Below are 15485 nucleotides of genomic sequence, written 5' to 3'. Positions count from 1 at the left end.
GTCTTTCAAAACCCCAACACTGACCTGGAGCAAGTTTGGACTTTGAGTCTTTTCCTAGATCTACCAGACACAAAACACTGGTAACAACAACTCCCCTGATTTCTCCAACACCCTCGCATTTTACAAGGCAATTACTGCACAGTTCCTCCTGGATCCCCGTCCAAACTAACTCCACAGAAGAAATAGAAAGCATTCCAAGAGACACGTCTGTGAGAGAATAAAAGTGAAGAATGTCTGCTCACCTCTTCTGGCACTTGTGTTCTGAAAGAAGACGACTGTGGAGACATGCTGCTGTGGGACAGAATTTTGCTGTGCTTTCTAAAGACAGAAAGGAAAACAGATAAGACCAAACCTCAAGGATGTTCGGGGTTAATGTTGATGCTTCTGCTGTGTGGTACCTTTCAAAGGGAACTTTCTTGAGCTCAGAATCTTTGATGTAGTCGAAGATCTGCTTCTGAGTCCGACCACTGCAAGGACAGAGAGACAACAGAAGGTTTAAACAGATACAAACAGATAAAAAAAACAATTATCTCTACTAATTCAGCTTCTCTTGAACCTGAAACGGAATGAAGATCCTCTGGTGAACAGAATGGGCTTGGGTTTGGGCTTGGGTTCTTCAAAGAGCCTGAAGAAGGCGTGATACTCGACACAGATCTTCCAAAAGATCTTACAGCAGTCCCTGCTGGCCATGGCAAACTCTAGTGTGTCATGGTGGGCATTCTGCTGGAGGATGCACAGACAGATGTGAGTATGGGTGAAGGTCGAAATAAAAGAAAAGAACAAAAGGTGGTGAGGGACGATGGATAAATTCAGACAGACTTACGCCAGGGTCCGCCCTCAGTTTAATGAGAAACTTTTTGCGTTTGAAGCTTAGTTTGCGAATCTTAGACCAGTTAAAGGCGTTGATCTTGGTGTATCCCTATAAATAAAAACAGGAGTTTATGGGGAGGTTTCTGTGTCAAATTCAAGAACAGTTTTAACATAATTTTATTCTACTACATCAGAGCTCATCTACAAAACACAAGTGCAGTAAAAGCTAAAAACTGGTTCCTTTAACATTGTCAGCAAGGAGGCAAAGTCAGTCTGTAAATGCCATGTCACCAATGTTCTGAGAGGATTAGGTGACAGGAACAAAGCTTTAATTATTGGCTGTCATTTCAAAAAACATATTTGCAATTCAAAGACAGCAGCGGGTTTTAATTAGTCCTAATTTAGAGTTAAAAATATTATGAAAAAAAACAACCATTTATGGCATCAAAATAAGCTCCGACTTCATTAACTCCTAGTGTGGCAACTGTTGTTGTATGTGCACGGTACCTTGGCCCGAGATGATACTGTATTTGAATTGGTTGCTTTTCTAAAATCCTGCTATAAAGCAATAGAAATGTGTTTTAGAAAAAGGTCTAAAACAAAACACAAAGATGGAAATAGAAAGAAGAATGCATCTTCTCTTCACTTTTAGAGGAGGAGAAGAAGGAGAAAGAGGAGGTCAGTGCCTGAAAGCATTACAAACAGGACACGGTGTCCATTAAAGCAGAGAATATTGATTCAGTCGCAGAGCTTCAACGTGACTTTGTCTTAATTTTACACGTCTGTGTTCACTCGGGGAAAACTCCCACTTCGACTGGAACAGCTCCAGTCTTGCCTCGTCTTTTTTTACCCTTCAGATTTAGAAGCCATCCAAGGAATTTATAGGTCATGCTAAGCAGTCTGTGTGGAATGGAGGTTTACATTCTCATATTCCTCTCAGCAGCAGCCTATAATTTCACAAACTATTTTAGAATTCAGGCAGGTTGTTGAACCCGGAGGGTAGTGAAGGAAAGTGCAAACACCTCCTCTTCACCCGAGGTTAAATCCTGAGGCAAAGCTGTTTGTACAGATGTAGACAGGATTACACCACCTGACAACACGACAATTGTTTATGACACTGATAACCTGTACGTTTGAGTTGGAAACACCTGCCAATAGAGTGGCTTGCAAATGTTGGGCTGTTGCTGAAGGATATCACTACCATTTACTAAGATGAATGTTACAGCAAAAGCCATATTTTGCAAAGAAGTTATGATCCATCAACAAGATCTGATTGATTGGATTGAAGGTGTGGGTTGACGAGGAACTTGCAGGTGAGTGCGTTCCGTGCAGGCAGGTTGTTTGAGATTACGTAAACGCTGTAACTGTTGGGGTTTTTTTTGTTGTGTTTTACCTGGAACACCAGCACGCCTGTGTGTGCCACAGCTAGGCTCAGCTTTGTTCCTTCTCTGTCCTTGGCTGGGTGCAGACGGATGCCATACATCTCCAACCGCCTGGCAATTTCCAGCAGCTGATAGTCTGACACTGCAGGAGTCTGCCCCCTGTGGTGGGAGGGAATCAATTAGTATCAATTTCAATTGTTTTTTGGAACATTCTGTGATTCTCTTTTGTTTGAAAAGTTAAAATTTTGTGTGTCTTTCACATGGAATATACACATAAAACAACTGTGGCAACCACCAGACTCATTTGTCATCATTTAGAGCTAATCAATATCTGCTGTCATGTGGTGATCCGTCTTTGTTTTGGGGTTTGTTTTCTAAATTAAGCGTAGAAAAACAGTGATTCAGTTAAACAGTGTCTGAAATCTGGTGGCTGCTGTGGGCACGGAAACAAATCTGCCACGCTAGAAGTTTGTTGCCACACAAAAGACTGGAAATGGCTTCCTGTTTCCTGTATAAGCGGCTGAATTAGCCACTTCCTTCCTGTGTCGGTGAGACCGACCAAAGCAGTGCAGAACAGAAGGTGGTGAAGGGGGCAGGAGGAGTGCAGCAAACCACAAGGGAAGGAATTAGTTTGTGGTGAAGAGTGTGGCTATGAAAAATAATCAGGAAGATCAGGGTTTTGGTTTTGGTTGTCATATCTGTGTTAAAAGGTAGGATTAAGTGCTGCTTCATTTTCTGGATAAAGTACATTTGGATTTTAGCACAAGTCTTGAGTCTTTCTAAGTAAGTAATGTCATAGCTCACCACTTGGTGCCAAAGTTTAAGACAAAAAAATAATTTTGGCCCCTCATCATCTAAACTTATAATTAATAAGTGAATTACTAATAATATAAACAATAATAAATATTGTAATAATTAATAATATTGTATAAAAGATGAGTCTCTGACAGGAGACAGTTGCTATATGAGTGACCTTTGAGGGTCATCTTAATAATGAGCTTTGGTCATTTAGAAGCTGACTTTATAACATTTTTTAATTTTAAATTTTTCTTTCATACTTTGAGTTCTTAATAAACATTCCGATAAAGGCATTATTATAGATGGTGGTTTTGTATAATACAACAAACAGCATATGCTATAATTTTGTCTGTGTTTTACTTGCATTTCTTAGGTCAGTGTCATGACCTATAGGCTGGACTCATGTTCCAGGTTAACAGCAAAGATACATGAGTATGTGTAAGCACTTGTGATTAGGTGGTAAATATCTCTGCAATTAAAATAGGCTCTGATTACCTAATGTGTGTACACATAAATACACCCACAGGTTAAATGATTAGCAATGTAATGTGTGTCTTCAGGGAAACTCCAAGGCAGATTAGGCTCAGAAACCTGCCGTTTTTCCTATGAGTTGTACTTACCATATTTAAGGCTCATAAATCTCACTAAAAAAATCCATTAACTCACACATGCTTGCGGTGGCAGTCCATTATCTTGTCTCTAATGGCGTCCTGGTCGGGAAGGTATTTGTTGTGGAGGAGATGCTGCCAGCTCTGTGTCTCGTCAAAGTCTCCAATCTCAGCTGGTTATGGGGACGTAGAAAAGAGAATGAAGAATATCATAAACTCACTGTCGTCTGATCTGTGCTTAAGGTGAGGGTCCAGAAAACTGTCAATCAATATTGTTTAATAACAATCCTCAAATGATTTTAGAGAATACTTTACACTTTTATTCATCTAAACCATTAAAATCAATGGCTTACAAATGTATAAAACATGGGTTTAGAAAGAACATTCTGCATCCTACCAGAGTACACCTATATGTCACATTTAAAGTCTACAGGACTCTAATCCCACATTGATGTTTCACTATGTGGACAGTGTTCTGGGAGTCTGTGCCTCATCAGTGCATCTTTAAACATAGGGAAGGTCAGAGGTCAAACAGTAAACCACACTTACACTGAATGATGTGAGAGACCATGAGAGCAGCACTGGTGTCGTTACAAATAAGTCGACCACAGGCCAGGTCCTGTTTAATCTGGAGGGCAAACAGATACCTGAAGAGAAATAAAAAAAAAAAAAAAAACAATAAATGGAGGAGAGAGCGAGAGGAAAAGATACAGATTTACATTAACAGTTTAAAACGTTCATCAGTATCAGTTTCATTAACTTGCATCTGCTGTCATCAGGCAGATTCTCAACTGTTAATAATAATCCATTTAAATCTATCTATCTAAAAGGTTCAGTTAAACAAACGTCTCACTGGGGAGATCATAGCACCAGCTGGTGAGGGTGGGGTCATTCTCTGGGACTGTTTTCTTTGCCAAAAACTGGTGCAGGAGGTGAGGTGGACAAAATTAAAATCACAAACAAAACTACATTCACATGGTGTTTATAGGAGACTGCCGATAAAGGTAAAATTCAAATTAATTTGATTTCTGGCATACATACAACAAGAAGTGACTTATCTAGACATATGGAATTGAACGAATTCCAGGGCTAATGTGTAGAATTTAGACATAAAAATGTTCAGACTGTGTAACAATTTTATTGAAGCAAACCTGTTCTTTTTACCTGACCCAGATCAAACTCTTCATTATCTTTCCAAAAAGGCATTCAAACTAGTCTCTACAAAAGCACCTTGAGCTGACTTTTCAGTTTAACAATGACATCACATTTTCACGATGAGGAAATCCGATGAGGTGCTTTTCCCAACAAGGTACAGATGTGGTTTAGTTAGATTATATACTGATGACAGTGTTTATTCAGCTTTAATAAAGGTTGATAAACTGAGAGTGAGTGACTACATGTCTGGTTAAAGAAAAATACTGTCAACACTTGGAGTCAAACAAAGGAGGCAGAGGGGAAAATGGCTACACCCACTTCCTGTCAGACGTTGCAGTCAGCTGGCACTTGACAAGACAGTCTGAGATCAGAGGAATTAACTGGGCAGCCCAGACACCACGGTGGAAAATATGGCGAGTGAGGACATTTTGGAAGAATATTAGGATCTCACTTTGTGGCATGTGATGCCTGAAAACAGAAGTAAACCCTAGTGTTTCCTGCTTCTCCCGTCTTGTTTAAATCCCACTGGGCAGGACGAGCAAACCACAGTGGTGTGGGAAAAAGTAAGGAGGTCAGATCATTCTCCTGTTTATGTTCGGGTGACATCCTGGGGGATGTAGTTGTGTTGTAAAAATCCCTCGAATGTGGCAAAGACTACAGACCCTGCTGATGAGTTTTAGTCAGACAAAACCAAACAAAGAATAAACGGGTGAAAAATTGAAATAAAAGTTGGTTGAAAAGGAAGCTTATTTCATTAAATTTTCAAGCAAAGTACTCTAAACACTTGAACTCTTTCTTAATATCTACACATTATTATTATTATTATTATTATTATTATTATTATTATTATTATTATTATTATTATTATGCAAAATGCCCACAGGGGGCAGCAATGCAAAGATTGACATATATGATCCCCACACTGGAGTCACTATTCTAGGTCATGAAGATAAAATTTAACCCAGTTTTGTGTTTACAAAGAAAATGTAAGGAAAACTATTGAAACATATTTTTGTTGCTCAGTTTTAAAATGAGTGGTTAACATTAACGTTTAAAAATTATGTGACTTTAACGAGGTGCATCTATTATATGCTGGTCACTAAATACCCATTACTATTTTTGTAAAGAAATAATTTCGCACAAGAAAATGTATTTATCTTAGAATATATGACGAGCACACTGAACTTGTAGACAAGAGTAATATAATTGCTCTCCCAGCAGCTGTACAGTGGAGGAGGGTTGAGCTGCATGCTCAATGTTTACCAACACAAACTAAATCCCCACATACTCGACCTCAATGACTAACATAAGTCAAACTCTGTTAGAAACGGCAGTGCTCCAGTCCCAGAAGTGGTGAGAGCAATCTACTTTTAACTGGTTTAGCAGAAACCATGTTTTCCCAAGCCTGGTTCCCATTTAGACACAACCTCTGATATGTGGGTTTCATAAAAAGAAAACAAAACAGACTGTTGGTTGTTGTGGACAAAACACATGATGGAAATGGCAAGTTGCTGACCAAAATATAAGGCAAGAAAACAAACGTTTTGCAGCAAGTGTGATGTCTTAAAATTCTCCCAGAAGGACCAGAAATCCTCTGGCCTCACAGGAAAGTGGTGTTTAATTTAAAATGCCTGCTCCTCAGAAAAGTGTGGTTTAACCAACCTGGTCAGCTCCTCCATCAGCTGCGTGTGGTCAGGAGGAAAGAACTTCACAACGAACCGGAGAATGGTGTTTTTAGGCCCTGAGGGAGGGAAAGAACGACAAGATGTTACCATCACCAAGGTATTCTAAAATAAAATTTAAATCCCTACATTTTCTGTTTTAATTTGAACAATAACAATGTGTAGAAATGTATTAAATAAATATTTTTGTGTTAACATTTTTAAAGAACACTTATGTAATAAGCATGATTGCTGTCAAATGACAATTCTTGTTCAGACTGTTATTGTACTTACGTCTGATCTGTTTTAGTGTGGGCTTCAAAAGATCCAGCCACAACTGTGGGAAAGAGAAAAACAATCCATTATTTTCAAAACAAGAAGCAAAAGTAAAACGTACAAAAAGCTGGCTGAACGCAGCACTGATGCAGCTGAAGCGTCTACTGTATGTGACCCATTAGGAGAACTTTGACTCTGGCAAAGCCAGGCTACTCAACGACACCGCTCTGAATGTTGTACAGTTCAAACTGATTTTAAAACAGCACCATGTTGTAGCTAAAACAAGCAAAATACTAGGACAGGTCAGGACCATATGGACTAAATTTAAAGCTGTGATGAATTCTATAGAAGACATTCCTACCAACTTTGAGATGGCATGCATGTTCATGCCCTTCACAAAACTGTCATTTTGACAGGAAGAGAGAAAAGGAGGAAGTGATTGTCTATCAGTGTTGTAACTTGTCAGTGTAGCCATTTCAATGAATAAGGAAAATAACATAGTGAAATCACATTTGCAGTGCTTTTCAAAATAATAAATCCAATTACACCTGAACGGACGCACGTCAGCAGCAACTGAAGAATCATAATGACTGTCTTCTAATGCAAAAAACTGTAGTCACATTTCAAGCACCGGCAATTTCTTATAAAATGACTCTGGAAACAAACATCTCTTAGAACTACAACCACACCTACAACCCCCCGGCACCAACACCCGAAAATTACAAGCAACTGTTCTGCATACTTAAAATACATACTGTAGGCTTAAAAAGTTTAAATATGAAAGTCTACGGGTCTAGAATGAAGTGACAAAGAGAGCAAGACTTAAAGAGTGAGTGTTTGAATATTTTCCATAAAGCACTTGCATAACATTACGTTTCACAGAACTAATCATAACCTTCTAGTGTGGGATTTAGGCTAAAGTTAACTTGTGGGAAAGAGAGAGTCAAAGTAGGACCACAGAAGGGAGGACTAACTTCTCTGGGACTCTCACAGTCATATAAAGATTTCAGTTTCAGATGTTCAAGTTACGTCTTTGTATTTCTAACCTTGATGCAAAGAACAACTTAGCTGGAATTAGGAGTCCTGTGATTTTAAAAGGAAACTTCAAGGAGTAACAACAAAACTAGTCCCTATTTTCTAAATGCTGAAAAACTGCTGAAACTGCAGAAAAACTGCAGAAGGCCAAATAGAATATAATTACCAGGACTGCAATGGTCTTGAATTAAATACTATTAAAATTCAAAACAGGCCTTGGAGCAAGGGTCTCAAACTCCTGGCCCGTGGGCTAGGACTTGCCCATTATTTTTACATTTTCTTATACATACATACATACATACATACATACATACATATATATATATATATATATATATGTGTGTGTGTGTATATATATATATATGTGTGTGTATATATATATATATATATATGTATGTATATATATATATATATATATATATGTGTGTACATATATATATATATATATATATATACATACATACATATATATATATACACACACTATTACACAGCATCTTTGGGATTAAACAAAAAAAACATTTTTTCTAAAACATCACATTTTTTGTACTGGACAATGATAACTGATGTGCCCCTCTAACGAAATGACAGTGGTAGCAGTGAACAGATCGGCTCATTTGAGTTCAAGACCCCTACCTTAGGGTAGGGAGCAGCCTAATAGACAACAGGCTCATAAACCTAAAAGTACTTCAATGAGACTCAAACAGCAGTAGGTAATAACAAAATAGTAGTAATTCTGAAAAACAGAGGTATTTACTCACAGGAACTTCAACAAAATGTTATACTTACAGTACCCTAGTATAATAACTGTAATTTTACTGTGCAGTGTGGTGCTGTGATTTGTGTCTCACCGTCATCTTACGCTGGTCCTGGTACTCCAGGCCAAAATAGTCTCCCTCCGTCAGGTTAAGGTGGACACACACCAGGTCAAAGAGCACTTTACCAGGAGATCGTTGCTGCAAAAGAAGAGAAGAGAAGTTTGACAAAGAACACAAAACAGGAGGATGGAAGTTAAATACAATTAAATACAATAATACCAACAGTTTGGAAGTAACTGTGTAAGTAACTTGTTTACCACTGTTGTTATATGTTCATCCAGCAACCATGTACAGGGCTTTACTAGTTGCACAGAGCAGCATGATACAAGAACCAGAGAAGGTAGCAAACCCAAAATTAGCACTCTGCAGCAGCTCAAAGTAAATGGCAGTACACAGTACGTTATTATACATTCAAGTGATTCTGATGAGGCTCTGGTAGTGTTTTCTTATGTTGTAGTGTAGTAATAAAAACATGCATTACTGCATCCCAGACAAGAGCATGCAGACAAAACACAGATTAGGGTCTTGATACAGCTAGGTGTCGAGATAGAAATCTGAGACTTGACGCATAGATCATAAACGTAGATGCCTTTGTGTCTGAAAAATGTAAAGTCGACTTTGACTAACCACAAGTAGAGAAAAAATGTTGCTTTAGAGCATCAAAGTCAAACTCAAGGCCCAAATGTGGCCCGTTAAGTCTTTTGTTTTTTTCATTACATAGAGCTTTATACAATATTTGTAACTTAAATAAATAATAATCAATCACCGGTACATGTATTAATGCGTTATGGAGTAGTTACATCTATACAGCCTTCTAGTTACAACCGGCCCTTTAACTGGAACAGTATTGCTGATGTGACCCCCCAGGTAAAAATGAGTTTGACATCCCTGATTCAGAGTATTCTTTGTTGCAGTAACTAAAACACTTTCTACAGAACTTCAAGGGCTTAGTCGGGAGAATGTGACAAAACAATTGTTCAGGTTTTAAAGGACACAATAAGACAGAGAACCAGGTGTTTGTCTGTGATAGATGACAAGACACAAAGGAGGTTGACTAGAACAATAAAGATTCTGCAAAATTGTTAAAAATGGTCTATCTCATTCATGTACGCATGTTAATAAATGCTTCAAAATGAATGTAACAATACATCTGGATCAGATTATAGTCTTGGAACCAACAATGAAAAAATATGTTTCTTCTGCTTCTACTTCACCACACAAATACTGAAAAAAAGGCCTTTTAATGAGATTCTAATGAGACAGCATCAGGAGACATGACTTAATCTGCCTGAGGCCATGGGGCTATTTTAGGAACAGTTCTTCACAGAAGTAGTTAAAGTCTATTGTCCTGCAGCCATGGGGTTGGTGTTATTTTTCCAAAATATTTTAAAGGGACAAATGGTTCTGACGAATTTGTCATTCAGAAGAGCATTATGTTCTCATGAAGGCCATCAGCAAGAACAAAAACACCATATCAGAAAAAGAACAAAGGGACTGTGTGTGCAGAACTCTGAGAATGGAGGGGAAGACTTGACAAAAGATGTCAGAGAGTAGAAAGAGATGAGAGGGTGTGGACGAAGAGAGGAATCAGAGCAGGGAAATCTGCAGACTGATCCCAGTCAGCCTCCATCTGGCTACCGTCTGTTTCAGTGTGGTGTAGACGGTCTGTACAGACACACCCACACACTGTACTCACCAGCCTGCACATATGAAAGACACACACACAAACACACATTGTGCAAACACACAAGGTCAGTTAGCAGCAGGACTCCTGACCAGGGCATTGGTTTTGGTTAATTAGATTATGCAGATAAAGGTAAAAGCAAAAATATTTTAAAAATTGAATTAAAAAATAGACTAAAATGAATAATTACATTACAGAAAGATTCTGCTCTCCATATATATTTTATTTCCCCGAAATTTGCTAATAGTTTAGAGCAGTGGTTTTCAAACTTTTTACCCTGTACCACCTGAGAAAACATTGAGCTCTCTGAGTACCACCATGATGACCAACATTAGAATACAGCAGCAGAGGCCTTCACTGTTAGCTTCACCACAGGAGAGAGGTTTATACATGTTTATGTTTAAATGTTGTATTACTTGTGCATGGTATATTTCAGATTTATTCAATTGAAAATGTAAATGTAAAAATATGAATTTTCCCCGTGTCCCACTAGAGAGCGCTCACATACCGCCGGTGGTGCGGGTACCACAGTTTGAGAACCACTGGTTTAGACAATTATAGTCTAAACCAAATCTTTGTTTACTACAGGAATTGACCTATTAAATATGGCAGGTGATAGAAATGCAAGTCATGCCACTTATATGTCAATTATTATATGGGAACAACAAATGAAAACTGTCAACAACAACACCTCTACATAGACACATTTATATACACCAACACCTTCACTGTCATCAAAGACACTCCACCATGCCCCAGTCTTTCTTGCACAAAAGCCCTTAGCAACAGGAAGTCTGACCTCCACCTGAAATACCAGCATTGCAAATGTCAAACACACACTTCCTGACCACTCTCTATTGGTCAGTTATGGTTACACTAAGGCCCTTATAGCTGATAACCATTTCCTTCATTGGGTATAAATTAAAGTCTAAGATTAAGGGATCAGACGAAAGATTTTGAATCTAATGCCAACAATTTTTAAATAGTTTATAGTATCAGTAGTATTAGTCATGATAGTAAAAGTAGCACTAGTGGTAGTACTCGTGGTGGTGGCAGGCTGGTAACACAAGGAGAAATTGCAGTGATATGTAGTAGTATTAATATTCAGAAGCGAAAGCAGCAGTAGAAGTACAGTTAGAGCAGCATATTTAACAGGAATACTAGCAATAGTAGTAGCAAACTGAGTACCAGGCACTGTTGAAACACTGTAACCTGCTGGGAGCTAAGAGAAATATCAAATGCTTTAAACCAGGTCATGTATCACAAAAATATTTAATAAGAGTTTTGGCCTGTTTTCAGTGTGTCTTTTAGGCAAACCAATTTCCTCCAATATCCGCAGAGCATTCTCCGAAAGAAGGGAGTCGGCCCTCGCAGTTGTGCACGTGTACGATATCCCATATCAAATTCAAGTTATATAAGTCAGTGGAATTCAGACTGCATGGATGGAGGTGAGGTGATTTAAATGTCAACAGTAGTTATAATAAAGTGATGTGTCACAGTGGAATTACAGCAGAGCTGGAAGCAATGGCCTTGACAGCAGCCTCATAAACACAGCACATTAAAGACAAGCATTGTTGACCAAAGATATTTACAGATTTACAACCTTGACAGGCAACGTAACGTAAATATTCCTCTCTAACAGGACAGTAAGCCAATGAAGTTTCACTTTGTGCCATTCTCATTCTTAAATAACCTCCTTAAGCAGTCCACTACTCACTAAAAACTATTAAAAAGAAATTTAAAAGAAATTCCAAAAGGGCAAAATAATTATTGGCATATAATCACAGGCCGGATGTGAGGGGTTTGCTGTCATGCCGGGAGTCTGTCTTTAATGCAGTAAGGACACGAGGAAGAGTAACAGTTAAACAACCAAGTGTTCTAAACATTACCATAATTTATACCAAACTACTGAGGGGTGGATCCACTTTTGCCAGTAGTCAAATCAGAAAGAACCTTGTTTTAGCAGAGGACTCTCTGTACAGATAAAAAGTTAAGGAACCCCTAAATACTCAAGAAGAGTAAACAAAAGTCGGTCAGACCCAAAGACTCCAAAACTCTGGGACCACTTTTCTCATTCCATTATGCCTGGTTTGTTTAAGGCAAAGGTTTGTTTACTTTACGCCTCAAGTGAGTTTGACACCTCTGGGATGAGTACACCAATCACCATTTTCTCATTGACATAGTCAAAATCATTCTAATGTCATGACGGTGGTAAATGTCAGCAACAAAGCTGCTATTTCATACATCTACATCGCTTTGGCAAACAGAGAATGTCCAGTATTCTTTTAACACTGTGTCCCAATGTCCCTCACATTTTCAAATGTAGTACATTAACTGCAACTCCTAAAGGCTTTCATTGGATATTTGAACCATGTGTTCTCCCAACAGTCTGGTGTGTCCAAAAAGCATGGCTTCAGTGGATACCACATGTTTATATGTCCGTACAGGCACCTCGAAGCCCAAGATAATATTTCACTGCTGTATGCAGTAAACAGTGGCACTACTACATCGAACTTGAACTGAAAATTGAATGTTATCATGATGTCATCTTGGCCATGGTTCAAACGGAGGAAATGAACATCCGTCCTATTTGCCCTAAAAAGTGCACATGTATGACAGAGCTGCAGTCTCTGAGCTGCACAGAGCAGACGACACCCCTGTGGTGTCCAGACTGAGCTCCTTTCAGTCCAAATCACAATCACTTCATTGAGCAGCTCCCATCAATGAGGCTTTCTCAGGGTGCCAAAAACACTCTCACACACTCACGAACTCCATCTCTCTCACACATATCTTATATAGATGTAAGACTGTGCGTCAGAAATGTAGTTGTTTCTCTGCTGTGCATGGAACGATGGGCCGCAAATATGAACTCTGTAAAGAAGTCAGAATTTCCAGCTACGCCTGTGGACAGTTGAGGCTTCCAAAGAAGGCCAAGGTCCATAAAGACAGGGTCCAGTTTCACACAGCTGTCCTCTTGCACCAACGTGGCAGGATAATTAGAAGGTGAGCCGGCCGAGCAGGGAGACCTGCACCCACTGCACTGCAGCAAACTGTGGTGGGAGCTGGCTACAGGCCACCTGACGATCGCACAACCATCCAAAACACAAAAAGAAAACATAAAGAGAACGAGGAAAAGAAAATCGGGGGGAAAACACTTGACACAGCAATTTTCATTTTGTGTTCCTGCAGTAAAAGTCCTGATTTGTGAAAAAACTAGTCAAACTCAAGCACTTTTCACATTTTTGCCCCAATTTTTAGCAACCTATATGGTCTATAATAACGGGAATTTTTGGTGATATTTTTAACAAAAAGTTGCTTTTTTAGAACATTAGAACATGTTCCAGTTGTTCCGGTAGTTTTACTTCTGCAAAATGTTTAACTAAATATGAATTCATCTAGTAGAATGTTATACTTTTTATGGGCTTTCTTTCAGTTATTTATTGGAATTCTGTTATTTTTGGAACATTGTTGTTTTAACAGGTGGTTTTGGCTAACTTGTACTGTACTTCAGGCTGGTTTAACATATTTTGGCTAACTTGTACTGTACTTCAGGACAAATGTTTACTTTTTAACAATATTTAACAAACATTTGGCTACTGTTGGTCAACATCTACTATTAAATGTTGTCTCTTTGGTGTTTTTTTTTTTTGGCTCTTTGGCCAAATTTTATTTTAGCTCTAATTGGTACACTTTAAGCAACAGGTTTTTTGGCCATGTTTTTTATTATTTAGTTGCTTTTCATAAACTGTAATATAGCTTTTGGCAATGCTTGAGCTAATTAAGCAATCTTGAACCAGGCTGTCATATTAGTCCTAAAATTACAAATAAAATTTAGAGTCTCTTTCTGGGACCTACAGTGGCCATTTTGAAGCATTGCAAACATTTGATCTAAAACATGAAACCTCTACTAACGGTTTGATGTACATGCGTTTAAAATGGTAAAATAATGTACTGCCTATTCCACTTCTTATTGACTGTGTCAGAAAAAGAGACAATAAACAGAGCAGCTTTGGCAACAGTTTCCTGCTTATGTTTACCTCATTCATTAAATGACTCATGCACTTTTTATGGAGCAAACTAGACTCAAATTATGGCTCCAGAATAAAGTCCATGTCATGGGATGTTGCAGGTCAATTGTATGGTTTTGGGGGTTTCGGTGAATGTACTAAAAAAACATACAAATGTGCATAAAAAGAAAACCTGGTCTTGATTATTTCTTTATACTGGTCCTTTTGGACTCACTCCATCCTTTGTCTAGAGTTTCAGCTTCAGCTTTTAAGATCTTTGCCTCAGTCAACATTTCTACTCACTCACCAGACTGTTCATCTGCATCTTACTTAAACTTTAGCAGAGTCATTAAAGGTAAACAAACACATGTTAAGTTTCCAAAAACATGAGTTTTCTTCCCCATTTTTGCTTCTTTGATCCATTGTTTGCCATATGTGATATATGAATGTTTTCATTTTGGTGAGGTTTGAAGTAGTCAGGACTGTTCTATATGAAAGTGGTCCTTGGAATGTTACCATTGTTTTTACTATGTTAAGTGGTGACAACACACTTCCTGTACCTGTCCAACATCTATCCCTGAAATCAGACAGCATACATTGTGTATGGTATGGAAACAAAAGCCTTAACCTCTGTTAAAAACTCCACTACCTTTTAAAGGAGAGACTCACAGAACAGTGTCCACTGGAACACAGTCTCTGCTGCTGTGGCTGTTAGAACGTCTTTGCTTTAAAAAAGCTGTACATTTTAAGGAACAATAAAACTACAGTGTCACACACACGTGCCTCAACCACCCTCACTCTGTTTCTCAGCCCTGTGCTTCCACATAACCTACAGCCAAGTCAAATATTCTCACATCTGTGGTGGCGTGCTGAGAGGCCCACATCATGTCAACTGATGCAAATGACCTATGAAATACAAAAAAGTAGCCCACGATCCTTAGAGGTTTTGGACTCTACTGTTACTGAAGTCAAATGTAGCAGCTGCGTTTAACAAATCACACTGATTTCTGTCCTTCACCTTAAAACAGATTGGTACACGAGTAAAGAGGTGTTTAGCTGGTACTACTTCTCTCTGCATTGGTCTGCAGTATTTTGACTAATGTCAACAAAGATGGAAACCAGATGGGAGAGACTCATGATAACTCATGAACCCTCCAAAAGGGGAAAGAGAGAGGGAGGGGGAAAAAACCACCTCCGACCTGTTCAATCTCTTCTGCTCTCCTGTCGCCTGCTCTGGATTCCTTGAGACAT

At 38.6% G+C, this 15485-nt stretch overlaps 1 protein-coding gene across 3 annotated transcripts in view; it reads right to left on the bottom strand.

The window, feature by feature from the left end:
• The window catches only part of LOC103389511 (FERM, ARHGEF and pleckstrin domain-containing protein 1-like), a 48893-nt gene that overhangs the window by 16501 nt on the left and 16907 nt on the right, over window positions 1-15485 (bottom strand). For 2 of the 3 annotated variants that reach the window (XM_017038555.2, XM_008324944.3), the window contains exons 3-12: window positions 8577-8681; window positions 6709-6751; window positions 6416-6494; window positions 4148-4245; window positions 3657-3771; window positions 2204-2351; window positions 824-919; window positions 557-723; window positions 399-467; window positions 243-318 (exon numbers count right to left, since the gene is read on the bottom strand). In XM_017038555.2, the coding sequence (XP_016894044.1) occupies window positions 243-318; window positions 399-467; window positions 557-723; window positions 824-919; window positions 2204-2351; window positions 3657-3771; window positions 4148-4245; window positions 6416-6494; window positions 6709-6751; window positions 8577-8681 (996 nt within the window). The remainder of the gene's footprint in view (window positions 1-242; window positions 319-398; window positions 468-556; window positions 724-823; window positions 920-2203; window positions 2352-3656; window positions 3772-4147; window positions 4246-6415; window positions 6495-6708; window positions 6752-8576; window positions 8682-15485) is intronic. The other variant, XM_017038554.2, reaches the window with a different exon arrangement.

This window comes from Cynoglossus semilaevis, chromosome 14 (genome assembly GCF_000523025.1).
Source record: "Cynoglossus semilaevis isolate Cse_v1.0 chromosome 14, Cse_v1.0, whole genome shotgun sequence".
Lineage (NCBI taxonomy): Eukaryota > Metazoa > Chordata > Actinopteri > Pleuronectiformes > Cynoglossidae > Cynoglossus > Cynoglossus semilaevis.
Note: the sequence above shows the minus strand (reverse complement) of the source record. Positions and strands in the feature narration are given on the sequence as shown.